The 26,164-nt window shown below is 44.0% G+C and overlaps 1 protein-coding gene across 4 annotated transcripts; it reads left to right on the top strand.

The window, feature by feature from the left end:
- Window positions 1-1,151: 1,151 nt before the first annotated feature.
- On the top strand, window positions 1,152-26,100 carry wnk1a (WNK lysine deficient protein kinase 1a). 4 transcript variants are annotated; one of them, XM_042109242.1, is made up of 26 exons: window positions 1,152-1,487; window positions 2,598-3,726; window positions 9,964-10,136; window positions 11,593-11,813; window positions 13,370-13,527; window positions 16,395-16,483; window positions 16,639-16,858; window positions 17,107-17,395; window positions 17,580-17,719; window positions 17,997-18,077; window positions 18,205-18,306; window positions 18,769-18,852; window positions 18,959-19,038; window positions 19,136-19,286; window positions 19,381-19,497; window positions 19,615-19,731; window positions 20,002-20,047; window positions 20,221-20,364; window positions 20,494-21,203; window positions 21,290-21,323; window positions 21,432-21,499; window positions 21,699-22,120; window positions 23,028-23,227; window positions 23,313-23,417; window positions 23,514-23,701; window positions 23,891-26,100. In XM_042109242.1, exons 2-26 carry the CDS (start codon window positions 2,989-2,991, stop codon window positions 24,203-24,205), a joined length of 4,992 nt encoding a protein of 1,663 aa, XP_041965176.1. In that variant the 5' UTR covers window positions 1,152-1,487; window positions 2,598-2,988; the 3' UTR covers window positions 24,206-26,100. The 4 variants fall into 4 exon arrangements, with proteins under 4 accessions (XP_041965176.1, XP_041965179.1, XP_041965178.1 ...); XM_042109244.1 differs by having other exon boundaries at window positions 1,229-1,246; XM_042109243.1 differs by lacking the exon at window positions 1,152-1,487 and adding an exon at window positions 1,507-1,524.
- The last annotated feature ends 64 nt before the right edge of the window (window positions 26,101-26,164 follow it).

Here is a 26,164-nt window from a genome sequence, read left to right as displayed (position 1 = left end):
ATGTTGGAAACATAGTCCATAGTCCAACTAACAAACAAACAAATCAACAAAGAAAGTCCTTGGCAGAGGAGGCAAGAATAAAATAACAAGCAACAAGCACCCACAAAGTGAATAACATAATAATAACAATAATCATACTGATAATGATAAAAGTAATAATAATTTTAATAATGATAATAACAACAAAAATAATAGTCTTTTTAAACTAAGGCTGTGCTAGCAAGCCAACTAAACCAAGGAATGAGCCACACCTTCATATTGGTTTATTTATGTGAAATGCATTATAGGCAGGGTAGAAATTCTGCCAGGGAATAGTCAGTACAGCTGCAGTGATGCAGATGGATAGCAAAGGGCGGGACTTGGCGGCACAGAAGTGGTGGTACAGACCTGATGGGAACCGGAAAGGGCAGTCCACTGGGGGTGACTAGCAGTGATGCATACCAGTCCAATGGGGACGGCATAACAGCGGAGATGCAGCTGCATAGCAGTCCTATGGGAATGGACAACCACAACAACAGCTACATAATAGCAACAGTGAACAATTTGGCTGGCATCCCCAGCGAGCACAAGTATTTCATTGTATTCTTACATATTGAAAACTTGACAATCTGGTAGGCGAAACCCTCAGTGTCTCCCACTTGTTGCAACATACAGGCCTTCCCTCACAATTATATACTGCACTACTCACAATTGCTAAAGCGACAACATGAATGACATGAATTATTTAGAGATGGATGCTGGTTTTTGGTGTGTCATTAATGCAGTAAAGAGTAATGTTTTAGAGTCTTGAGTTAACTAATGGGGTGGCCTATGGGCCACTGAATACCCCATTGGAATTCTTCACCATAATTGAATGAGTTAATATGAGGATATTAACTTGATTTTTTTGATGGAGTGAGGTCAATATCTCCATGGGCTTCTTTCTTTTACCAAATATATTCTAAGCTTTTAGGCTACTGCCTATGGCAAGTATGGTATGGTAGTTGCAAAGATTTTTAGACAGAGGGAGCTGTAAAATCTTTGGTGGCAGATCCCTGTTTGGTGGTAGGCCTACGCCTATCCCGCTTAGGCTACTCCAGCCCAGTAAGTGGCAGTAAATGTACTGCATTATCCCTTTTTCAACATGCAGTTATTAAGACAAAGAAGAAGTTCAACCAGCAAGAAGGAAAAAAGGATTGAGGTCAATGTGAAAAACACAACAAAGGACCGATGTCGCCTCGCGAGCTGCCATGATGAGCGGAAGGAGGTGGTGCATATTGTTTAAACAGTTGACATTCGAACAGCTTCATTCACAATTTAGCCGGCCGTGGTATTATCCATTGACCTAGTTAATTTTGCGTCGCGTTAATTTAAAGAGATTTTATTCTTTTTTTGACAAACGTTTCCTTGGGTATTCGGATTTAACCAGGAATATCAACTACGTTTCCATTCCCGCTGTTAACGTTAACGTTAATGCATGTCAGCATGAAGACTTGAAGCCGCACACGGTAAGATAACGTTAGCAAGCTAACATCACATTAGCCAGTAAGTAACGCAATGTTTTCAACAATTTACAAACGTAATGTATCCACGGACTTGTTTTTATTTCAATTTGCATTACATGTTGGGTGTATCTTTGTCATTTCGTGCTGTATTATTGTGTGATTGTGAACGTTCGCTATTATCCAGCTGATTGTTAACGGATGACGGAGCCTGCGAGGCCCAAGCTTACAGAACAGCGCTAGCTTCAGAGCTTTAGCCCAATAGCTGTAACGTTAGCTTAGCTCTGGCTGTGTTGCTTAGCTGCTGGCTTGCTACATTGTTAACCTCGCGAGGTCACAACATAGAATTGACGTTTGTGTTTGGAACACTTTGTCTTTGGCCATATCGTACGCCTACAATGTTGCTTGACAGCCTCACCGTATCTGGTAAGATACACACGAATAGTAGGCCTAAATATCCACTAACATGAATTTGTTGTCCTTTTATAAGACCATAAATACAGTGATTATAGGAAGGTAAGAAAGGTAGCAACATAAGGATTTGTTGAACCTTGACTTGCTGAATCCACCCTTCAGTGGGGTTTTATTGTTAATTCCAAAACAATATTAACACTTATTTTGTAATCAAATATGAATTTGAACGTACTTAACAGCAGCTAATGCTTAAATGTTTTGTTTGTTTGGACACTGCTCTTCTACAGCAAGCATGTTAATATTTACCGTAGGTTAGGTTTGACAGATGGAGCAAACTGCTTTCGTGTTCTAGCAGCGAGCCAATCATTGTTACGGTTTTATTAAGTGAACTTTGTGCTGTAGGCTGTGCATTGTTAAGCAATTTAGACCACAATTTTCTTTTCAAACTGCGTCGTTTATAATATCTAAATGTTTAACATCATTGGTTATACTGCCTACACTTAACTTGGTAACTGCTTGTACGTAGACTTGTGGTTTCTACCAAATAAGTGCTGCACAGTATTTAAATTCTGTCTTTAAAAGGGTGGCACCTAACGTTGCCACACCCACCCACCCACTGTGCATTTACAGTTTTGCCATTGCCAGGACTTTGTTTTATAATTCAAGCATTTTTTCATAATATATATTTTTCTTTTTTTTCAGTGATCCTGACACTGCTGTGAAATTTCAGTTGCATTTTTTTGAATTGGAAAGAACAAATGTAAGGCTTTGCCTACCATATGTTTGATGAGGAAAGAGGAAAATTGCCAATGGCCTACATGATGGATGTGTCTCATCTTGATTGTGGAAATCAAAGTATCCAAAACCTCTCCCTCTTCAGAGGAACACAACATATCCTTGGCCAAGTGTACCCCCAGAGTATTGACTTTATTTGACCAAGAAGACTACTAAAATAACAGGAAAAGGTACAAAGCAGACATTGATTTTAAACAACTTCTTAAGGTCTGTCCAGCGCATATTTTTCTGTTTGGGCTGAACCTGTATGGATGGGATATAATTTCTGACACATCTGCTCCCCCATGTGGGTGCTGAGATGTCTGACAACCTCAGTAAGATGGTTAAATTCCTATCCCCCCAATCAAAGAATGCTAGCGGCTCTGGCTCGGACTCGCTGTTGGGCGAGGTCCGCCGACGGCGCCACAATGTCGAGCGGGAGCTCCTCAAGGCTGAGCACCGTTTCTTCCGCCGTAGCGTCATCAGCGACTCCAACACCACTGCCTTGGAGCTGCCCAGCAAAGCTTGCGTCCTCGCCTCACCACCTGATTGCAAACGTGGCCTCCCTCCAGCCAACTCCGTTAGTGCTGGAGCCGTCCCAGTGTCTGCAGGTCAGTGTGCAGCGGTGGCAGAGGAGCAGCCGGTGGAAGTTCAAGAGTCAGCTGGAGAGCCCAGGGGGGATGTTTCAGCACAGGAACCGCAGCCCCTCTCACTGATGGGCTGTGATGGAGAGCGGGCGCCAGCCGTCTCCCAAGACCCGCCCAGCGAGGCCTCCGAGCTGGAGTCTGGGAGCAGCTTTGTGGGCCAAGGGGAAGATGAGCGTGAGGAGGAGGAGGACGATGGGAAAGAGGCAGAGAAGACTCGTAGTGAGGCTGAACAGAGAGAGTTGGAGAAGAAAGTGCAGGATGAAGAGGAGGTGGAGACCAAGGCTGTGGGCACATCTCCTGAAGGCCGCTTCTTGAAGTTTGACATTGAAATTGGACGTGGCTCATTCAAGACCGTCTACAAAGGCCTAGACACAGAGACTACTGTGGAAGTGGCCTGGTGTGAGCTACAGGTAAGAACATGCTTTTACTAGCCTATCTAGCTTCTTGTTTTTGGTTTACCAGTACTACAGTATATTTAGTTAATGTCCTTTGAGTTTAGTGTAATGCCATTATCATCAGTTTGAAGTGATCTGAGAAACCTCTCAAAAAGAAAATGAATGAAATCTTGGAATGTTCAAACTTGGAAGACCAGTTCACATTCATGTGATGAGAGCAGATGAAACGGTGCAGAAAATTGTTTCATGATGACTTAAAGAATGAACAGGCATTTAGGCATTTGTTGTCTTTTCTGTCCTTTCTGCATAATTTCTTAAATTGTTATTTTGTAGATTCTTTGGAAACTGTGGTGTCTGTAATAATATTCATTTATTTAAAGGCACACTATGCAGATTTTTTAGCTTCATATGCAAGTTTTTTAGCTTAATTTACCTTCATTTAACAGCTTCAGAGTCATTGGAATGGTTATGACTTGACTCGGGTTGAATGGTGGCCGTCTCGCTTCCCCCTAGCCCCTGTGAGCGGAAAAACCACCCTTGCAACTTTGGGCCGGCGGGCCGATGGCCTCAGTGTCAGGAAGTATAACGAGTGTAACGAATTGCTTTACTGCATTCAAATACATACACGCCAGGCACCGGCTAGAAAAAGGTAGCGATGGAGTTTCTCAGACATTCGTCATGACAGAGCCAGTGAAAAAGAAGCAAAAACCGAGAAAACAGTAAGGAAATTGCCAATACTGCATAGTTTACCTTTAATTACAAAATAATACTGCAAGTAAGCAAAATGGTCAAGTATGAAAATGGTTCAGGATTCCGGGAGCTAAACAGCCAATCAAATGGCACCTTTCCCTTGCGTGCTTCTGAATCAACTTGTGGATCAGCTGGAGTTGTGTTCGTCCGAGTCACTATTTTTGTCTCTCTTTAATGCAGCTTTCATATGCCGATGCCAATAGAAGAAAATGGAATTTTGCATTCACACATAATTTTGCAAAATGGCAACGTAATGGGTGTTGTCTACTTGGATACAATAGTATTAAAGGGAATGCTATGAGTAAGAAGGGCGAACCTTTGCAAGACATTCATGAATTTTACGGCCAAGCAAAACGGGCACCTTGTGTCTCGTTTTATTTTCCTGTTATAATGTTGCAAGTTAAAATTCGGAGGGTGTATTGTCAGCTACATACCTAGCTATCATCCAAGCAAATAGAACTTTGTCATTTAATCCATTGAAGTTTAAGTTGCCTTTGCTAGCTATGTAGTAATTGGATTTCATTTCTAGAAGAAGTTTACATTTTCAAATTCAGCTCACCAAGAAAATTGCTTTACATGTAATTACAGTCCTGAGAAAAGTATTGTAGCATAAATGGGCTTACTCTGATATCAATATAGTGGATGAAGGGGAGGATCCTCCCCGCCCCCTGTCAAACGAGTTGTTAGTCAAATGTTATTCACACGAGACCTTTAGGATGTGATGAGTCAAGATCAAAACCATAGATAAACACTCAATAAATGGATTGCAGTGTCTGAGACTTTTTCAGGGCCAGGACTGTGGGAACACTAGATTTGTGAACACTGAAGCTAGACTACTGTGAGGAGCAGTTTGTTGGATTTGACAAACAATGTATTGGATTAGAATGTCCAACTGCACCTTTCACTAACTGCTAGTCTTGTCAAACAGGGTATATAATTAACTATGGTGATGGCCCTCTGACGCACACATTCAATATCAGTCGGAATCATCTTGAGAGAATGGGGAGCTAACGTCTTGAGACAGTCGCACATATTCAGTGCAAAAACGCAAACTTGCAGTTTATCATGTTTGTAAAATATTTCTTTCTCTAGGCACACATTACTGTGTTGACCCCATCTGTGCTGTTGTTATAATAACTGATTTATAACCTTAATTTTTTCAGTATGGAAAATGAAACATTTTAAATTGTGGGCCTGGAGTGCCTTGCTTATGGATTGATGATCTAAAGTAAAATATTTGCAGGGGTAAAAAAAAAGAAAGAAGCCCCTTGCAGAATAGTTGTATGGTGCTTATATAAGTAGATCAAATTCCTAGCTAAAGAATGTGTAATCTTGTGTGTGAGGTGAAGTGCAGCAGCCTGCCAGGGCTTGTTTCTGCCCCTCCCCTCCCCACCCCACCGCTCTCGCCCCTATGGCAGCGGCTGCAGGCTGACGGAGCATGGCATGTGACGAGGCAGGCCTGCCTGGACACACATGCAGCCCCCGCAGGGGCCAGCCAGCAGCCACAGAACTGGGTCCTGGCCTGTCAGTTGTCTTTTTGACACAACCTGTCTGTCTTGCCTATTTTACTGATTTATTTTTTAAATAACATTTTTAAAGTTATGTATGTGTACTTTTACATTTGACCTTTCATTTCACTTTGATGCGTGTTGTAGCTAGCACCACAATCAGCTGATTGTAGCTAGCACCACAATCAACAGCATCAACAGTTATCTGGCCTTGTGAACCATTTGTCGTCTCGGCTTCCTCATTATTCCCAAGTATTTGAGGCCTAGTCCACACGTACCAAACCGACCTTTTTTACCTCCGTCTTCCCTGGAACCGTATCAAGAATATTTGTGTCCAAACGGATCCATCTCAACACGACTCAACACGTTACTGCCACCAAAACTAGTATTGGTGGCACTGTTTGTTACAGAAACTGACCAAAGCTTGTGCGCTGTGTAGGCCATACAACAGACAGAGTACGCTACAAAACTGGCTAGTGCAAGGAAACCAGAATTGTTTGTGTGGATTTATAGTGAACTGTCAACTGTAGTCAACTGTAAAACTAATAAACTTAATTTGGAACGGTTTGTGAAGGGTGCAGTCCCGTCCTTTATTTGGCTAACGCAGGTAAAAATAATCTTCTTTACTTTCTTTGGTTGTAGGATAGTCCACGATTCACATAAGTTTTGGTTAAAACTTCACCGCAAGTGCAAAGGCTAGGCGTACCCAAGTTCTAGGCTATTCCGTCGCCACATTTATAATATTGCTATAATACCTTTGTTAGTAACAGTCGATACTTTTGCTTGCATCAAATCGCGCATTCGCATTTAGTGCGCATCTATAGGCTTAACATGAGTTCTAAGCGTCTTTGTATGCTCATATCTGACTTCACTATGAATGCATTTATTTATGTTGTAAGACATGTAAAATAAATGAATGACACCGGCACTACGCACAAATTAATGTAAACTTACACCGCACTTCCCTAATAACTTAAGTTCTCTCACGTCACTGACAGTAGCTAGAATTCATAAAAAAACAGCGGGAAAAACAGTGTTCAGTCCACCAAGTCATAAGCTATCGGCGTTGCGCAGCACCAGTTGTGATATTTATCCTACGGAGTGTAATCGTAGGTAATGTCATGTATGAAAACTAGTATTGTTAGGCATCCAGGGCAGCTGAGGTGTGGCGATGACCTCATCGATACGCAAGTAGGATGTGCGGTTTCGCTGTCCAAACAAATTCAAAAGGGCTACGGTTTCAGATTTTTCCACTCTGGGACCAGGTTTCAAAAAAGTGCGGTTTCGGGCAGTGCGTTTACAGGATTCGTTTGGATGCTCGGCCAAGACGAAGCAAAACCTCTGCGTTTAACCCAAAAAGCGTCTCCGTGTGGACGAGCCCTAAATAGCACCCTCCCTTCCTATATATTAGTTTGGATCTAGCTTTGCTGACATTCCAAAATCTAGCCTATGTGGGTCACCAGCAGGGAAATGGAGTTCATCCCTCAGACACAGAGGCTGCTTTTCTCCCTGAACGGTCTTTCCTTTTTAACACGCACATAGTAGTCAGACAAGGCTCCAGACTGTGATTAAATTTCACTGCACAGCAACTGCAGACTTTCTCAACTTAAAAAAAGCTGCATGAGCATTCAAAATCAATATAGACATTCTGGTAGATTTCACACATCTGTCTTTGGTTTCCTGCCACCTTTGCCCCCTGTCTACTACTAAAACTATCTGTACATGGTGAAAATTATAATAATTGTTTTCACAACTCTTACATTAATGGAGACTCCCTATGTTGATGCTATTAATGCTCAGACCATCACACTGAAGAGAAGAGAAGTGAATAAAGAAGAGCTTCTTCTGTAGCTTCACAGTGTTCTATCTAGTTATATTGCATTCTTTGAAGTGTAGGTTGAATATAAAAGCATAGTCATGTTGTAAGCATACTTGAGGGTATTGGCCAGTCATGGCCATGTCCACTTGAGGCAGTACTTTTTATTTATTATGCTTTAAAGCTCATAGATGTTTTATATTTTGCCTCCCACTTCGTGAAGAGCCAATGCCCTCTGATCTCTTGGCTGGAGCTCTGACAATTGTTTGAGAAGAGTGACGTGACCCCCTCAGCCTTCAGAGGGCCAGAGGAGGGCTGCATAAATTGTTGTATTCACTGCGGCTTTTGTCTGCCTCATTGCTTGATTTGTCCAATGGGGAGCCACCTGCACTCTCAAGTTTCCCTTAGCGGATAGTGTGTCTGAGTAAAACACAATCAAAACGCAAGCATCTGAGTGAAGCGGGCGTTCAAGATGGTTCACATGCCTTGCCAGGGAAGTGGGGCCTAAAGTAGGTCACTTGGTGAGGGTGCCATGTGGCCCCATTCTGCAAAGCCCCTGACCCCACCCCACCCAATCACATACTTTTACATCAACACATGCGTATGTTGGGATTCAGTTAGTTCACAGGTTTCCATTCCACCAGGAACATGCCAAACACTGAGCATAGTAATCTAACAGTTGATCTGAATCCTAGTGTTGTAGAGGTTTGGTCTTTATGTACTGTACATTACTGTATTAGTTATCTCACATAGCTAGGTTCATATCTTTTCTGAGTGCAGAAAGAATATTGTTAATAAAGGAGTAACATAACAATGCTATCGCTATTGGCCAGAGATTAAACCAACAGGCAGAGGGACTGGAGCAGTTACTTGGTTCTGTATCTGCTTTTTATCATGGCATGGTTTTCATCTCACCCTAATCTCACCCAATTTTCTATTTGAAGTTGGCATGATGAACATAAATTAAGATTGAAATGGGTCACTGATCGTGTAACAGTCTTTGTAGGTTTGCATTTTAGTGTATACCTTCATTTTCAGGATTTTTTTTTTTTTAATGTATGCTACCGAGGGAAAGAATGGAATTGGTGAAATACCCAAATCACAGGAGATTAAGCCTGCTGGGTATCCACTGATTTCTATTGTAGGTGAAAAGCAGTGAATAACAGTTGCAGAATATAGTGATGGATCACCTACACAGGGGATGTATCACAGTAGTTAAGAGTAGCGGTTTCTGCTTTTGTGAATTAGAACAGAATCTAAATCAACCGAAGCTTGCATTTAGTTCCCAGTTATGGATTCACTAGTCGGCCTACATGTAATGGAGTTGCATGCCTACAAAAAGAAAGGGTTTAAAAGGATTACAGAAAATCTAATAAAATAAGCTTCATTTTAAAGGGAAAGGAACACTTTGAACTCAGTCAAACTTTAAAATGCTATAAAGAAAGAGGAAAAACAAGCCCCCAAATAACAGAAGTTATTGTGATCGCAGTGTTATGAGAATAATGGGATTCCTGGTAGGTTGTAACAGAGAGAGTGCTCATGGGAAGTAAGTGAGTTGGTGTAAGCGATGGGGGCAGTAGGGGTGTGTGTTAGTAAAAGGGGTGGGGGGTTTTGTGAGTTGGTGAAAGGGGTGGGGGGTTTTGTGAGTTGGTGAAAGGGGTGGGGGGTTTTGTGAGTTGGTGAAAGGGGTGGGGGGCTTTGAGTTGGTGAAAGGGGTGGGTGACTTTGTTGTTGCCAAGTGTGCATGTTTCTGCTCAGTAAGATAAGGCCTCCTGTAAAGCTGCAATTTTGCTTCCTCCTTGTCGTTTCCTCTTGTTTTGCGGCCTGTTGGTAATGTCTGTTTTAACAGAGAGGATACATACCCTTCTCTGTTCTGTATGTGTAATAACACAGCCTGACACGGTTAGCCTTGTATTGTATGCACATTACACTCACAGTTAAGACTGGCTCTATACAAGGTTAGTGAGGCAGTTTGTTTAACAGGGTTATGCAGGAACCGCTCCACTAATGTAAAAGAAAAACTAAAAGTGCATCTTTGATATACCATTTGTGAATTCCTCTGTGTCCCATTAAATTAATATCCCCAGGGTAAATTTAAAATACCGACTTGAGTACATCTAAAAGGTTGATCAATTAAAATACCTTAAAGTTTTAAATCCGTTTTCTTCATCTCCTCAGGATCGTAAGCTGTCCAAGTCTGAGCGCCAGCGCTTCAAGGAGGAGGCCAGTATGCTGAAGGGGCTTCAGCACCCCAACATCGTGCGCTTTTATGATTTCTGGGAGGCACCTTCCAAGGGCAAGAAATGCATCGTCCTAGTGACTGAACTGATGACCTCTGGCACCCTGAAAACGTGAGTGAACCCCTTATATTAAGCCCTTTCAGACATGCGTGTAAGACCGGAGGTTCTGCGGATGTTAAACGGTGGGGCCGTATATGTACGACATAACGACATAAATGGTCATATGGAAGTCCAAACTTAGCCGGTTGTTCTACTGCTCCCCCTCTAGTATTTCCTCCGGACATTATGTAAATGTGCTGTGTCTGAATGAAGCGTAGAACCTGCAGTTAAAATTCACACCTAGTGAGAGGGCATGTTGATGACGTTTCTTTCATGCGTCTGGTGGGTGCACTTAAATCTTTACTTAAGGTCATAAATGCCAGTGTTATGATGGAGTGGTATAGTGCTGTCCAGAAAATCTCTGACCTGGAAAGATGCAGACATCACGGAGCTACTGTCCATGAGGGCAGACAGCATTTTGATAGAACACGTGAAGGTAATGGTTGGAAGGTAAACGTTGATGTAGCCTAGGCCTACAACCGCATCGCAAGGCCTATGGAATGCAAAAGACCAAATCATAAGCAGAAGGCGCTGAAAAGGCAGTAGCCTACATCGACGTCGTTGACGACAATAACAAGAGTATTTAATAAATTGTTAGCCAACACGGTCGGTTTTCTGTTTATTGATAGCCATGACCTCACTGCTGCCCGATATTGTTGAGAATAAATATGCCTAGAGAAAATGAAAACGAAGAAAACCCAACTTTGTTCCAAGCTCCTTAAGTAAATGCAATATAGACACATGGGGAGAGGATGCTTTTGGAAAAATAAACCATGAAAAAACGAACCACTTCACTGTTATGTTAGTATTTTGTTTGTTTTTTAAAAACTTTATAGCCTATATGATGGCCTTGAAGTCTTGAGTTAGCCTACTGAATTGGCTGGTGAAGTTCGTGCATGCTCTCTTCAACGCAAACCAGATTTGGGTTCCATAAGTAATTCTATAACATTGAAAACAGATAAATGTGTTTATTTGAAGCACACAAATACTGTAGGTCAGCTTCAAGTATGCGCACTTACGTGACTACTTCAAGTATTAGCCTATGCACAATAGATTTTTCTTCTTTAGCCTACATAATGCATACATTTGTAAACAAAAACAGCATCTGTGACAGCGGCCGCATATATTCTGCGTCATATCTCTTCTTTTGCGAACTCTGCAAGCCCCCTCCCCTCACTCGACAACCACACGGAGATTCTGTAATGTGCGTGTATGTCGTTCACACATAGGTCCGTATAAGGTCAGTATAAGGTCCGCAGGTTAGCATCATATCTGAATCATCCGAAGGGTAGAACCTCCGTTTGACAAACCTCCGCATATACTCCGGAGGTTATATCTGAAATCCCTTATAGATTTTTTTTTGTTCTGTTTGGTTGAATGGTCCACAAGATGTATCAGGGCGTCTCAGCATAGTGTCGTCTTAAATATTGTAACACTCCTAACCCTAGTAAATGTAAACATTATTCAGGTACCTGAGACGATTCAAGGAGATGAAGATCAAAGTCTTGCGCAGCTGGTGTCGGCAGATCCTGAAGGGCCTGCATTTCCTCCACACAAGGGCTCCGCCTATAATCCACCGCGACCTCAAGTGTGACAACATCTTCATCACCGGTCCTACTGGCTCTGTCAAGATCGGTGACCTGGGTCTGGCCACGTTGAAGAGAGCCTCGTTTGCCAAGAGTGTCATAGGTAAGGTTCAGTCCATGACGTGTCCAAACAGGGGGAAGGGAACTGTGTTGGCTGTGTGTGCTGCATAAGGGCAAATCCAATTGTTCATGAGGCTCTTCTTTTCTTCTTCCTCTGAAGTGTCTTAAGACAGTGTGGTGTGAGAGCAGACCACAGTGTTTCCCCCGACCTCTCAAAACCACAGCTTACCAGGGCTCTGGCCCATGGAAGGCAACTCAGCCCCTTCTCTCTCCTCTTTTTAGGTTCAAAATAAGTCTGTCCCTCTGTTATGCCGCCATGCTTAAGACCATTATTTCAGGTACCTACTCGGAGTAAGTAGCCCCCTCGAATTCCAACGCCAGTGAACCATTCATAGTTGTATTGTGGTTTGTCTACAGGCAAAACCAGTTCTGTTCTTTGCAAAGGGATAGCACAAAAACTAGAGGTGAGCCCTGGGTATTTCAGGTACTGGAAATTCACTTTGTCCTGTGGTTTGGAAATGTGTGGTCTGTTTCTTCAAATATATCGCTAAGCTTGTTGCCAGTAACTTTGTCTATTTCTCTTTTTGAAAGGAGTTTCTGTGTCCGGTATTGTCTTTGTCATGTCTGGTTTTGACTCCGTGTCACTTCCTTAGGTGTAACCTCTCTGCGCATGACCTATCTAGTACAATAGCTTCTTAATATTTATTTATTTTATTTAAAACATGGGACGCTTTAGCCTCTAACTGCAGCTTTTCCCCATTCTGCTTGAAGGCTTAATTAATAAACTGCACTACAGGCAGTCTGTAAGTATTCAGGAAATGGGCCCGGTAAGTGCAATGGTACCATGTGACATATTTCAAAATTTATCACAAATTAAAGGAGTTTTTCTGTGTAAGGCCTTTTATCTCTGGGAGATTTTTTTTCTATTAAGTCAGAGTTGTTGTGCAGAGCCAAACTGGGTAAGAACTAGCAATGGAGTCTTTTCTGTGCCCTTTAACCACTTTTTCTTGAGCAGGTAGAAGGAGGAGGTAAGTTTCTCAAAAGCCTGGTAAATTTTACTTGGAAGGTAAGTTCTTCATGGATTTACTTTCATGGTTTGTGTGTTCTTGTCCTCTTTGGTAGACATAGGAGGCCCCTGGCCACTGGCAATGTCACATTTTGATTGTTTTACTGTACTTATTTAAAGCGATCTCTTTTGCCTAACAACTCGCTTTCCCTCAGTTTTTTTTTTTTATTTGACTGACAGCGTAGTCCTCACTGAGAGCACAGTCTGTATCACATTACCTTCGACTGGGCCGGGCCAGCTGGTCAGTCTGGGCCTCTCATTTGGTTCTGCACAACAGTTACCACAGATACCCAATTTTGAAGGCCTTACAGAGGGAAACTTGTACTTAATTGAATGCGGTTTAACTGAGGGCACATTCCCCTTCCTCTTTTTTGCTTTCTTTCCCTTTTTTGCTATCCTTCTTTCCACTCTCCTCTTTCTCTTCTCCCAGGTCACAGGCGACGTCGTCATCCTGCTCCTCTCCTTCTCTCCTCCTCCGTGAGGAGGATATTTTAGACAACTGCCAGAGTTCTGAATCGTTCTTTTGATTTAAGGTACCCCAGAGTTCATGGCTCCAGAGATGTATGAGGAGAAGTATGACGAGTCAGTGGATGTCTATGCCTTTGGGATGTGCATGCTGGAGATGGCTACCTCTGAGTACCCGTACTCCGAGTGCCAGAATGCGGCACAGATCTATCGCAGAGTCACCAGCGTAAGTCCCACATCACTAGCGAAGGACAGGGGCTCCTGTTTGTTCAGCCCTCTTGTTTTTACTTCTTTTGTCCACCCTCTTCCTCTGCGTCATTTCTTGTGCCACGTAAATGGCTTTTGTCCTACTTCGGTTATTGGTAAGTTGTGCAGTTCTGCCATTACTGCCATTTTTCTCAATCTGCGTAGAGAATATTGACAGGGGCTGGAGTAGCCCTTTGGTCAGAGAAGCGGTTCGGGACTTTGGGACTCATAACATATCTGAAAAAAATATATTTAGGTCGGTTTAAAACACAGTAGATTCACACTCACACAGTACACTCATTGTAGAACCTTAAAGTCATGGAAAATGAGTCAGTCAGCTTGTATTAGAGTTGGCTAAAGTGTGGTATTGGCTCACATTTGTGAAAATAAGAATGATTCTTTGATTTTGACCTCCTGTTTGGAAAATAAGAACGGTCTTTAAGAAATTAATGACCTCTGAATTTAAGTGGAACAAATACATATACCGGTAATTTGGCATGGCCAATTTGACTAAGAAGTTGGCATTCAAGCATAGCAGGTTGAGGATCCTTGTAGTGAGTAGATATATTAAAGTTGTTATATATAACAATAAAAAAAATCTGTCTAGGCTTAAATGGATTTTGTTAACACCAACGACTGATTAACTGTAAAAAGTATAGACATCTTGAGATGATTTCAGAAGTGAAGCGCCCGGAAGGCAGAGGTGGACTCTCTGTTTGTTTTAATAGTCTTAAAGTCCATTTTTGTTCCAACTGTTCGCTAACTAGCCCAAGTCTTCAGCCAGGTAGATTAGAGTATTAGTGATGTCACCCTTGTTAATGGCACAGGCAGATAGACTACATGGCAGGACTTTGAGACTCTGAAGCCGGGCTGTCAAGTGTAATCTGGGCCAAGAACGCAGATACTTATACTTATTCCACACTATTTCATCCAAAGCACAATACGTAATTATGCCAATTATTCCTAGGGCCAGTCGGGGTTGAGTGCTCACGGCCACACTGGTGGCAGCTGGGAATTGAACCCACAACTTGTCTGGCTACCGAATGCTAGCTCTGCTCCTTAGCCACTACTCTACCAATGCCCTGTTTGCTATGTATGCTCTCCATAAACACATTGTGTAGAATCTAGTTCCAATACAAACATGTGGATTTACCTTGATATAGGTAGTAGTAGTAGTAATATCTTCAGATAGTGTGACATTAGTGTAGCCAATGTGTTCACTCATTCATCATTTCTGTGTCACCTGTTTGACTTTGGAGAGGCTGGCCTGTACATTGATGACGTCTACATTGATTAGATTATATAGACCTGCCTACAACTCCAAACTATGTTTTAGTAGTTTATGTAGTCATTTACATTTTTTATATTTTGGGCACAACCCCCACATGACTAACTGGGTTAGTAAATATCACACAGTGTAATTCCTCACTAGTTGGGCACATTTGAACTCTTACAGCATTTGCTACCCACCCCAGGGACAGTGTGAACAGAGTAGCAAGTGGATGTAGTGGAGAGGAATGCAAAATAAGACGGCAACAGAGATCTCTAACTAAAAGCAAGATCGCTCGTCTGAAACAAGCAGTGGAGATTAGTCATATGTAGTGATATTAAAAAAACAATACAATACTGTTCTTTGTATTATTGACTTTGTGCCTACGGTCATCAGCAAGGTAGGTAAATTAAGCTGAAACTAATGTGAAGCGTTACTAACATACCAAGTAAACATTGAAAATAGAAAGTGAAGATGTACAAGTTTTCCTGTTGTTTCACGGAGGTTTTAAACACGTGTGGCTTCTCTGTACCCTATTGCATAAAAGCTATGAAGCTTTTCTGCTGCTAAAATATCAAATGGAGGACAAAGGGTTACTGGTGAGAGGGGCAGAGCTAGTCATTAGATTAGATGTCTAAGGCCCAGTGTCCCATTCTGAGACTTACTCCATCCCTAGACTCGTTTGTCAAGTGTATCAAGGTACAACTATCTGTTATTTTAATCATTTATTCAGGTAGGAATTGTATAATAGTGTTGCATTATCTATCAGAATTCTTTTGTAGTCAAACATTTGATTCAAATAATTCCTTATAAATTGTGGACTTAAGATGTTACAGTTGCTGTCATTCCACACAGACCTGATTCAGTGTGATGTATATTTCATTAAGACATTGGAGTGTTATCCTGTCACAAAACATTAATGCTATTAATACATTAGAGCCTCTGCCTATTTCAGCTCTCCTACTAAGCTGCAATAATCAGTTTGACTATGTGGAACTGGTGGTTGTCTTCCTCTGAGACCAATGTTGTAAAATGCCCCTGTCAGGGAAACATATTTTATTCCTTTGCCTTGCTCTGAAAACCAAAAGGCAACGATTTTATTGTCAAAATTCTGTGGTTGACGTTTTTAGAAGTTATAGATTTTAGAAACTTCTAAGCTTCTCTAATATACAATATTCTGGCCATTAAATAGCCTTAGTTGCTAAAATGGCCTTACATTAAACAAACAAATCTTGCTCTGAGACATAGTCAAATCAGTATTTTTTACACTTGATTGTTATTATTGAAGATTTCATATGGAATAGCCATAACTAGGTAATGCAGTATGATATAATGTTAAGTCCTGAATTAATGGATGCCATAGACCTGGAGGATAGATGCCTAAACTGCCAATATAGTTTATATCTATAAACACAGAAATTTTTCGGAATGTTCAAAATTGCTGTAAGTTAAAACACATGATTTGTCACATATCACAACACATTATTATTATTATTATTATTATTTTAAATGTCTTACCCTCATATCTCTGAAAAAACACTTTGTGAGTCAGGTATTTTTCTGTTCCCCTGCTACAGGGGGTAAAACCTGGCAGCTTTGATAAGGTAGCCTTCCCTGAAGTCAAGGAGATCATCGAAGGTTGCATCCGTCAAAACAAAGACGAGAGGTACAATTCATGGTCATTGGGCGTGTGCATTTTGATGTTTATTACTGTGGTTTTCAACTGTGACACAGTTATATGTAACCTGTGTAAAGTAGGACATGATGTTTTAGAACCTTTTGAGTTTTAATAACTTGTCTTGCCCCTTTACCCCCTTGTAGATACGCAATCAAAGACCTCCTAGGCCACGCCTTCTTCCAAGAGGAGACTGGTGTCCGTGTGGAGTTGGCTGAAGAGGATGATGGTGTTGTGGTCGCCATTAAACTCTGGCTGCGCATTGAAGATGTCAAGAAGCTCAAGGGGAAGTACAAGGACAACGAGGCCATTGAATTCTCCTTTGACCTCCTGAAGGACGTTCCGGAGGACGTGGCGCAGGAAATGGTGGGACAAAATTTCCTTGAATTGTTTCATTGTCCTTTACCCAACTGTGATCGCACAAGATGCTGTACTGTGCTCTGTACTATTTGCACAGATCTTGAACTGTTTCTTCCTTTACACATTGAATCATAGTTGAATTGTTTAAATGATTTGGGAACAAACCTGTAGTTCAGTCTCCACAATACCGTTGCTTGTGTGTCTCACGGGAGTCTGATCAGCTTGCTGAAGTGTTGTGTTTCTGTGTTTGCCAGGTGGACTCTGGCTACGTCTGTGAGGCTGACCATAAGACCATGGCCAAGGCCATCAAAGACCGCGTGGCTCAGATCTGTCGGAAGCGGGAAATGCGGCAGCTGGTGCAAGAGAAGCAGGAGAAGAAGAAGAAGCAGGAGGAGGAGTCAGTGGAGCAGCAAAGGGAGGCTCCTCCGCCTGCCACAGGGGCTGCTCCTGCTCCTGCTCCAGCTCCTGCAGCGGCTCCAACCGAGTCAGAGGAGCCAGAGGCAGACCAGCACCAACTCCAGCAGAACGCTGCTCCTCACACCAGTATGTGTCACCAGACAAATGTGTTTGCGTTGTAGACATTACTGAGCTTATTGATGTATGTGACACAAAAGTGCCATAGACCTGCATTTGTTGCATAGGGAAGTGTATTATCTTACCTATAGCAGATACATCTCACTACCATGTGTTCATTTGCATTGCATTGTTGCCCACTTGTGTGCACTAGCCATGGAAGGGGCTCAGGGTTCCATGATCCTGACAGAGTCCCACGGCTACCTGTCGCCACAGCAACCTCCATCCACGGGCCCAGCACAGAGCAGCCCAGCCCAGATCCCAGTGCAGCACAGCACAGGCCAGTCTAGCATGGTGAGTCACCCAGGGGTCACCAGGTCAAAGGGTCAGGTGCCACGTTTCAGCTGTCAGTGATTTCACAATGGCATACAGATCTGAACTTTTCTAGAAATTTCTAGCTGACTAGCTTCTGCTTACAAGTGAAAAGCTGTTATTTTAGCTGCTCAAACAATAGAGGGAGTTGGTTTCTCGTGATTCTTAATTATAATTCAAAATGCATAGGAGTTCTTCAGGAGTATATGTATAAGTGATATGAGATAGTGATGATACGGTTTCCATCTGGCGTTGGCAGGGTCCAGTCCCAGTGCCACACACCTCCAGCACCCTTCCGGTTGTCCCTGGTAGCCAGAGTGGAGCAGAAGCACAGCAACAGGTAGCCTCAACTACGAGACCCTCATTCACCGCACATGTACACTTGGCTATTTGGTGGAAAGGCAGCCTTGGTACACTCTTTGCTGGTCAATTCTTCCTTCATGATATTCGTTCTGTTTGGTCTTCAGCTTGGCGTGTCAACGCAGCACCAGTCCCACCATGAGGACGGCACCGCTGGCCAGAGCTCTCACACACAGAGTCTGACTCTGCAGGGAGCGCTGCTACAGCAGGTAAGAGTTCGCAGAGCTCAGCAGCCACTCAATTGTGGCCACTCTGAGAGCAGAGTTGTTCAGGGGCTTTCTATTGTACATGGAATGCTCATATTGGACCAGTTAATAAGATTACACTAGTGTCTCTTCTTGCTGTTGAGTGGTAGTCATGGATCTGTCCTTCTTAGCATGGCTAACCAGTAGCAGTTTGGTCTTCTCTACTTCACCACTGCTTACTCAACCAAAATAAGCCTGTGCTGTCCACTGATTTTATTTGTGTGCCCTGTAAGTGTTTTCTGTCTGTCCACTTTCATCTTCCACAACTTACTTGGTCATTAATAACAAAGGAAGGCCAAAATTGAAAATCTATCTGTAAACTCATGTGCATGCTCTGTGCCACCTGTCTGTCTGTCTGTCTGTCTCTCTCTGTCTGTCCGTCTGTCTGTCTGTCTTCTCTCTGCATGCTGCATGCATGGCTGTAAGACTTGGGCTACTGAGCTGAGCCCGCCTGTGTTCTCTCCACCACCCAACGCTGAGCATCTCTATTTTCTCTATCAGGCTGCTCAGGTACATTTGTGCAGATCTGTGCTGTGTGCTGGACATGGTACACCGAGTGGTGTGTGTGTGTGGGTGGTGGCGGCTCCTCATGTTTAGTTTATCTGTCCTTTTGTAGACCTCTATGGGTGCACTGCATTCTTTGACAGCGGAGCAGACAGCAGGGCAACAACCACTGATGGCACCCTCCACCGAGAGGTGAGTGCCATTCTCGGTCAGTGTTAATGAGGTGAGGTGTGGTTTGGACAGGAGAGTGAAATGAGTTGAATTCTGTTGAAATGTGATTTCCCTTCAGTGGCCACTCGGATGCGGCCTCTGGCCTGAGTGATGGCAATGACACCGGGGGCAGACACGAGGGCCGCTCCATGAAGCGCCATCATCGCCGGTCCGTGCGCAGTCGCTCACGGCACGACAAGATACCCAAAGCCAAGCTTGATGTGCTCAACGTACGCCACCTTAGTCACACACTTTTACATGTAATGGTTTGAAAATAATTCTGTTCCCTAAAACATTTGTCTTTTGTTCTTTTCCACTTTGCAGATCTCAAACATTGGAGACAGAGTGGCGGAATGCCAGTTGGAAACACACAACCGGAAAATGGTGACTTTCAAGTTTGACTTGGACGGTGATAATCCAGAAGAAATAGCACAGATAATGGTACATGGCACTTTTTTGTGTTTTTTTTTTTTTTTGTCTCATGTTTATAATGGTTCACATGACATGATGTATGTGACGGTATGTGCTAAGATTTTGGCGATTGGTCCTTGCTCCTAGGTCCTGAGTGAGTTCATCCTGGAGAGTGAGCGGGAATCGTTCATTGAGCAGGTCCGTGAGGTCATCGAGATGGCTGATGAGAAAGGAGAGCGCATGCTGAAGGAAGGCTACACACAGGTATGATGGAATGTGGAACGGCAACACTACCTTTACTTGATGGGCTACGCAGCTGGTGTCTGCCAAAACTGTCGTCACTCTCAAATGAATGCTATGAAGACCTAAAAAAGCAGATGATTGGTATCTCGCGTATGTTAGTATGTCACGGATGTCACTTTTTCTTGATTTCTTGAGTTTTTCAACAAGGGTAGGAAGCCGAGGGGACATGATGTGTGTTTAAGGGGTTCATTTCATACCCTACCTAAGAGTATCATTTCCTCCTTCCTTCAGGTTATGGAACCACAGATCCCTGGGATATCGACTCCACATGGAGCTGGTAAAGTTCCTCCTGATTATCTCATGTTGATCATCTATCAGTTGGTGAATTGAATGTGTTAGAGAGGCTGCTGCAGTGGTGCTCGTAAAGCCTTCCAGTAGCCAGCAGTGACATTTAAGTAACTTCAATCTGAACTGTAATGATGGGGATCCCCCACCCTCCCCCTCTTGCAGGTGAACCACCTCTGAGTTTGGCTGCCCAGGTGGTCCACTCAGCTGGCCGCCGCTTCATTGTCAGTCCAGTTCCAGAGGCTCGACTCAGAGAGTCATTCTTTGGACACCCATCAGCCAACAAGTCACTTGACGATGGAACACCAGGTTATATGCCATCCCAGGCCTTAATATCCATCCGCCTTCATAAGATACTGGTGATGCTGATTGGTCAGAATGCTGGTCAGATGCACGTGTGTAGTTTCTTGATTTGCCCTGTTGTGTTCTCCTGTCCAGATCCAAGGCCAGCCACTGGTCCCAGCTCAGGCAGTGTGCAAAATGAGCAGAGCACTGCTGCAGTGAGCTCTTACCCAGCCCCGCCTCAGCCCAGCCCAGCCAGCAGCACTCCGGCCCCTGCCCCTGCCCCTGCCCTGCACCACACGCCGGCCCCTGCCCCTGCCCTGCACCACACGCCGGCACCAGAGGCGTCCGCGGGGCCCGGCCTCGTGTCTCCACCGGCGGGGAGGGTCTCTCCAACTGCCAGCGCCCCTGCGCTCTCTGCAGAGAGTGGCGGTGCCATTGCGAACATGAGTGGTGTCAACACGGAGCAGGCGGCGGCGTCCATGCCCACTGCCTCCGCCGTCCCCTCAGGGCCACAGGTGCCCAGCGTCCAGCAGCCCGTCCCCGGTGTGTGTGGGGAGAGTGAGGGCGAGTCCCAGTCCAAGTCTCCAGGCATCGAGGACATCCATGCCCTGGACAAAAAGCTGCGCTCTCTCTTCATGGACCAGAACTCTGTGTCCAGCTCGTCCAGCCAGCCAGATAACGTGGCCACTGACTCCTTGTCCTCTCCACCCAGCACAATGACGTCTTCCCCTCCCCTGGGGGCAGCCAATCAGGCGCAACCTGCCAGTCAGCCTCTGTCCAGTGGGCAGTCAGACAGTGGGCAGTCAGTGTCCACTTCTGCCCATGCAGGGATGCCAGGAGACCCAGGTGCATCAAATACACAGGTCAGTTGCCACTCTGCATGAATGGGTTTGTTGTTGTTGTTTTTTCTGACATTAATGAAATGAAATATTTTATTCTTGTGTTCTAGTCCTCTGTAAGTTCCGTCCAAGATGGACAGCCAGGTATGTTGGATATGGGAAAGAATTGGTACCCTTTAGCTACACTTTTCCTCTTATTTTAATATTGTAAATGTTTGCTCAAATCATTTCCTTTCTATATTTCATCTTCAGCTGTTCCTGGGGACAAGCAGCCAGCAATTCCACCCCCTACTGGTGGCTTCCAACTGGGACGCTTTCAGGTCTGTGCAGTTTTACGTATGCTTACACGTATTTAATTTTTAGCAGCAGTTTCATTAGTAGTTAGTGTTATTTGATTTAGCTTGTCTGTGCCTTTTGAGGGGTAAAATGATGCCTTTATCAACCTATACATGCAGCAGCTACACTGTTCAGAACCAAAACATTTCCTTACATTGGATTTAACATACTGTCACATCTTAGGTGTCTGTTGCATCTGATGAGGCCCAAAGCAGTGCCCCGAAGCCCTCAACCACGGGCTCCTCTTCGTCAGCCACTCCATCATCCTCTTCCTCATCGTCCTCCTCATCGTCCTCCCTCTCAAGCCCTGAGAACACACTACACAAATCTCAGCATCTGCCCAAACCGGAGATCAAAGTGGACACCAAGACTGCCCCCACCACCATTGGCCGATTTCAGGTCATGATTAGCGCCGATAATGAATCGGGTCAGGCTACAGAAGAGCCCTCGGCTGCCCACAGCCACCACAGTGCAGCGCCGGGCTCGGACACCAAGACCCCTTCAAGCAGCCAGCACACCCCATGCAGCTACTACATCAGCAGCGACAACGACTCTGAGCCAGAGGATGAGACCTTCAAGAGGGAGGTCACCCAGATCAGAGAGAGGTCAGTCTTGTTACCTCCACGAGCCTCTAGCGCTAACGCAGGTTAGAGAGAGGTCAGTCTTGTTACCTCCACAAGCCTCTACCAGTCACGCAGGTCAGGCTGCCGCTCTGCTCCCGCAGCTCATGCTTGTCACCATTCACTCAGACTCAATTGTCAAGGATGACCAACATTTGTTTAGCCTACAGCATGAAAATGGCCTTTGTTCAACTGTGACTTCTGTTGGGGAAACAATGTATTGCTACTTTGACATCACTGGTGTTTGGCATCAAAAGGAAAACTTAGTCATACCGGATGTGGTCTCCAGTATTAGATACAAGGCTGTTGGTTCTCCTTAAGACCATCTTTTGCACATATTGGAGGAATTCACTGGAATTAAGTGTAGGGAAAAACTCTGAAATCATCTTAGGGGTTTGTGGTGAATATATTCAGGGAATCCTCTGCATTTGATGCTATAGCACTGTTTTGAACTCTTGAGATTATGGATTTGAATGCTTTTTGGATACACCTTCCTGGGGCAGCCGTGGCCTACTGGTTAGCGCTTCGGACTTGTAACCGGAGGGTTGCCGGTTCGAACCCCGACCAGTGCCCAGAGCAAGGAACCTAACCCCTCACTGCTCCCCGAGCGCCGCTGTTGTTGCAGGTAGCTCACCGCGGATTAGTGTGTGCTTCACCTCACTGTGTGTTCACTGTGTGTTTCACTAATTCACGGATTGGGATAAATGCAGCGACCAAATTTCCCTCACAGGATCAAAAGAGTATATATACTTACTTATACCTAACAGTTTCTTCTTCTTCTTGAACCACACATTCAGTACTCCACAGATGCTGTAGCTTGTTAAAGCAGTAATGGGTCCCCTTTGTATAACAAGTAGCTTGTTCGTAAGGTGAGTTGTCTGTTTTTCTGCAGGCATATGAGCGAGATCCGCACCTTACACCTGCGCCAGAAGGAGGAGATTGACGCTCTGTTTGCTCGGCTGGGCAGAGCGCCGCCCGCAGTGGTTGCTCCGCCCACTGTAAACATGTCTGGCGGCAGACGCAGAGTCCCCAAAGGCAAAAGCTGCAAGTCTGGCAAATGTGGCAGTGCCCAGGCCAGCCCGCAGCACAAAGGTACGTCAGGCGCTCACCCCTCTTCACTCGTTTAAGACATATTCAGCCCCGCTGAGCTGCTTCAGGTCCATGTCTCTGTGCTCAGGTGACAAAACCACAGCCCAGGTTCCAGCATCCGTGACGACAACATCTGGAGGGACCAACAACACTACGACTACTAGAGTGACCAATCAAAATGCACATTCACAGAGTAAGTCATCAGTGTTATTGTGGAGTTTTGATGTCCGTTTAGAAATGTAGTGTATATTTAATGTATTGACTGGCTGCTCACACCTGTTTTGAACAGGTTCAAATGGAATAGGAAGTGGACCAGCCCATGGGCCCAACCTCTCCCAGGGTCATGCTCCTGCCACCCAGAGCCGAAAGGGCACCTTCACAGATGACCTCCACCAGCTGGTGGATAACTGGGCACGAGATGCCATCAGTCTTGCACAGGTCAAAAAGGTGCCCAAGCAGAACGCTCAAGGCCCTGATGTAAGAATGAGCCCCTCCTCCCTTTTGTGCAGCACCACTAGTATAGAGAATGAAAGAATGTCAGAAAAGGCTTTCAGTTGCTTTTCAAAGTGTGTGTGTGTGTGTGTGATTTCTTCTAATGTCCTGTAAATTCTATGATGGTCATAAATTCCGGAGATTGACCTTCTGACCATGTCGCTGTCTCTGCAGATGATGACCCGTAAGTTCTCGGCGCCAGGCCAGCTCTGCTCCATGGGGGGCCCCATGGCCGCTCCGGTTGTGTTGCCGTCAGGCGCGCGAAAGGGCTCCCTGTGCCTGGCACCCCAGCAGTTTGGCTACCCCTGCACCCCATACAGCGGTGCGCCACAGTGGGCCAACCCTGCCGCACCTTCCCAAGTGGGCCTGCTGGGGGCACTGCAGCCCAACGCCACTCCCATCTCCCTGCAGCAGGGCTACCACATAGGGACCAACCACAAGGCCAGCAGTGGCAACAGCACTGTTGGGAGAACTACCCAGGCTAGTTGAAACCAGAGAGGGCAGCACGCATTACAGTGGTCATGATTAGGATCATCTACCAATACTATCACTCATATACATATATAAGTACACCAGGAGCGTCATTTGCCACAAAGCAGATCTGAGTTGTGTTTCAAGCTTGTAAGGAGGCAAGGAATTGTTTATGGAGCATGTAGAATAAGAATGGTTTTGGATTAACTGGCAACACTGTACAAGATAATGGGAAAACTCCCCAACTGTTCACTGTTAATGAATGTTATTTTTGTCATCTGAACCATTTATGATGGGAAGAAATCAAGGAGGTTGACTTCACTGACAGATTTCCTATTTAATCTTTTTACCATCCATCAGTGATTGTTAACCGTATGTTGATGAGGATGCCTTCTTGTTGGTGTATATCTGTCTGGCGTGTGACTATTGTGACCAAGTTGGTGTGGCAGCAGACTAGAATGAGGGGAGGGTTGAGCTGTAGGAATGTTGTCAGATGGATGTTGGGTAATGTTTGAGTAACGTCAGGCCCACTGTGGAGGGGAACCTGGGAGAAACCAAAAGACTGTAGGTAATAAGCTGAGCGGGACTAGCTGGTAAACACTGTGGAGGGCATTTTAGATTTATTTCTGTATTACTATTATGTTAATCATGGAAAACATTAGGGGACCTCTCTGTTTACTTAGAAGTACTTCTATATTGTCACTTTATACTTAAATGTTAAACCACATAGAGATATGTGCAATTTGGGAGGCAGTGAGAACAAGGGCGTTGAAGTACTTACATGGATTTGGAACACGTGTCCATTTTTATTATGTGTATATATATATTAACATAATTTTTCATTATTGAAGTGTTGTATCTTACTGACACAGATTCATCCCTTCTGCCACAAACTTTTGCTTGTTCATATTCATCAGATAATATTGACCCTGGATACTTGAGAAAAGGAGTACGAGATGAATAGTGGTTGTTGATTTGCTCAGCCTTACAGGTTCAGCAGATCTATGGGATGCCTTTAAAACAAATTCACATTGCCCTATCAGACTGCTTTTGGAGCTAAACTTGTCCACCCTTGAAGCACACGGGGATGCTGTGTGTTTCCCTTAACTGTTCTCTGAAGCAATATCTTTAATTTATTAACTAGCCATACTGACAATACAGGCCCTTAAACTGGGTATTGTACATTTTTAAAGAAAACATTCTGGACCTGATTTCAAGAGCTGGTGTAAATTCGTACCTTGAACTTGTTTGAAAAATATCAGGTGCATTTTAGATGGACATGCATGGTTGAGGTTCATGTGATCTGTTTTTAATTACTCTGTAGACTTGTCTCTAGGCACAGAGAAAACAGAACAGTATTACAGTTTGTTCCGTGAATTTTGTTTTCTTTTCTCAACCCCTAAGCATGTGCCATTGCAACACACAGAAGTGACTTGCTCACCTCTGAATTACACAGCTTGACTTCTCTAGAGAAGATTATAGTTACTGCAATGCAGAATTCACGCCAGTTAAGACTTCGTATTTGTAACACACTGAAAGGGATATTGTTACGCATACATGTTTTTGATGTGAGTACACAGGTTTGCCTTCAGTTTTTTTGAGCTATAGACTAAAAGTGACTGACATACCAACACCAGTTTTTTTTCTGAGATACTGTTGCTAAAATCATACCAGAATACATTTACCCATACTTCTGACAGGTTTGCATGCATTCTGTCCCACAATAACAAGGCTAAGTCTTCACAAGCAAGCACAGAATCCATACTGTTAACTATTGTATTTTTATTTTGATCGCTCTTTCTGGGGTCTGTGTGGTTACTCAAATCTGGTTTTGTGTGAACATTGTATAATTTGTATATATATATATATATATATATAAAGATTAATAAAAATGAAGATTTCTGGATACAAAATCTGGCTACAGTATCAATACCGACTGAACTGTTTCTCCACATCTCCACAAGACAGGCCTAGTTG

Source organism: Alosa sapidissima, chromosome 11, assembly GCF_018492685.1.
Source record: "Alosa sapidissima isolate fAloSap1 chromosome 11, fAloSap1.pri, whole genome shotgun sequence".
In the NCBI taxonomy this organism is placed as follows: domain Eukaryota; kingdom Metazoa; phylum Chordata; class Actinopteri; order Clupeiformes; family Clupeidae; genus Alosa; species Alosa sapidissima.
The sequence above is the reverse complement of the archived record's forward strand: the minus strand, read 5'-3'. Positions and strand labels throughout refer to the sequence as shown.